At 60.4% G+C, this 550-nt stretch overlaps 1 protein-coding gene across 1 annotated transcript in view; it reads left to right on the forward strand.

The window, feature by feature from the left end:
- The first annotated feature begins 439 nt into the window (after positions 1-439).
- ALG11 (ALG11, alpha-1,2-mannosyltransferase) overlaps positions 440-550 on the forward strand; it is a 7446-nt gene continuing 7335 nt past the window's right edge. Inside the window, exon 1 of the mRNA XM_014966158.1 lies at positions 440-486. Within this exon, the coding sequence (XP_014821644.1) occupies positions 449-486 (38 nt within the window). The 5' untranslated portion in view covers positions 440-448. The remainder of the gene's footprint in view (positions 487-550) is intronic.

The following is a 550-nucleotide window of genomic DNA, read 5'->3' on the forward strand; positions in this document are numbered from 1 at the left end:
GCTTTTCTTTTTAATTCTTTCCTTTTTTTTTTTTTTTTTAAAAACCTAGAAATGAGTACTACCCGGCAGATTCACTAGTGGCTCCATCTCAGGATCTTAGAAAGAAAAATAGTGGTACAGTAGCAACAAAAGAAATACCTGGTGAAGAGGTGAATGATGTTGCTATGGAGGAGGAGGAGGAAGAAGAAAAGGCGGCGACGAGCCCACAGCCATGTCGACGCCGTCCCGCCCCTCAGGGGGCGCTGCCATCGCGCGCGACCGCCCGCCCCGCTGAGGAGAGGCCACGCCCCCCGCGCCGGTCCCGCCCACCCGCCAGGGCCGCGCCCCTTTCCCCTCCCTTCTGTCTATCTCCCGCCGCCAACCAATGAGAGGAAGGCAATGCCCTGATGGCCCCGCCCCACACCAAACCATCCCTTTCCGGCGGAAGGGCCTGTTGGCGCTGTCCAAGATGGTGGCGGGAGGGTTGTGTCTGTGTGGGCTCCTCAGGTACCGGGGGGGGCTGAGGGCTGTGGGCCGGATGGAGGGGGGGGGGGAGGCAGCGGAGAGGGGG

This window comes from Calidris pugnax, unplaced genomic scaffold (genome assembly GCF_001431845.1).
Source record: "Calidris pugnax isolate Ruff unplaced genomic scaffold, ASM143184v1 scaffold20, whole genome shotgun sequence".
NCBI lineage: Eukaryota > Metazoa > Chordata > Aves > Charadriiformes > Scolopacidae > Calidris > Calidris pugnax.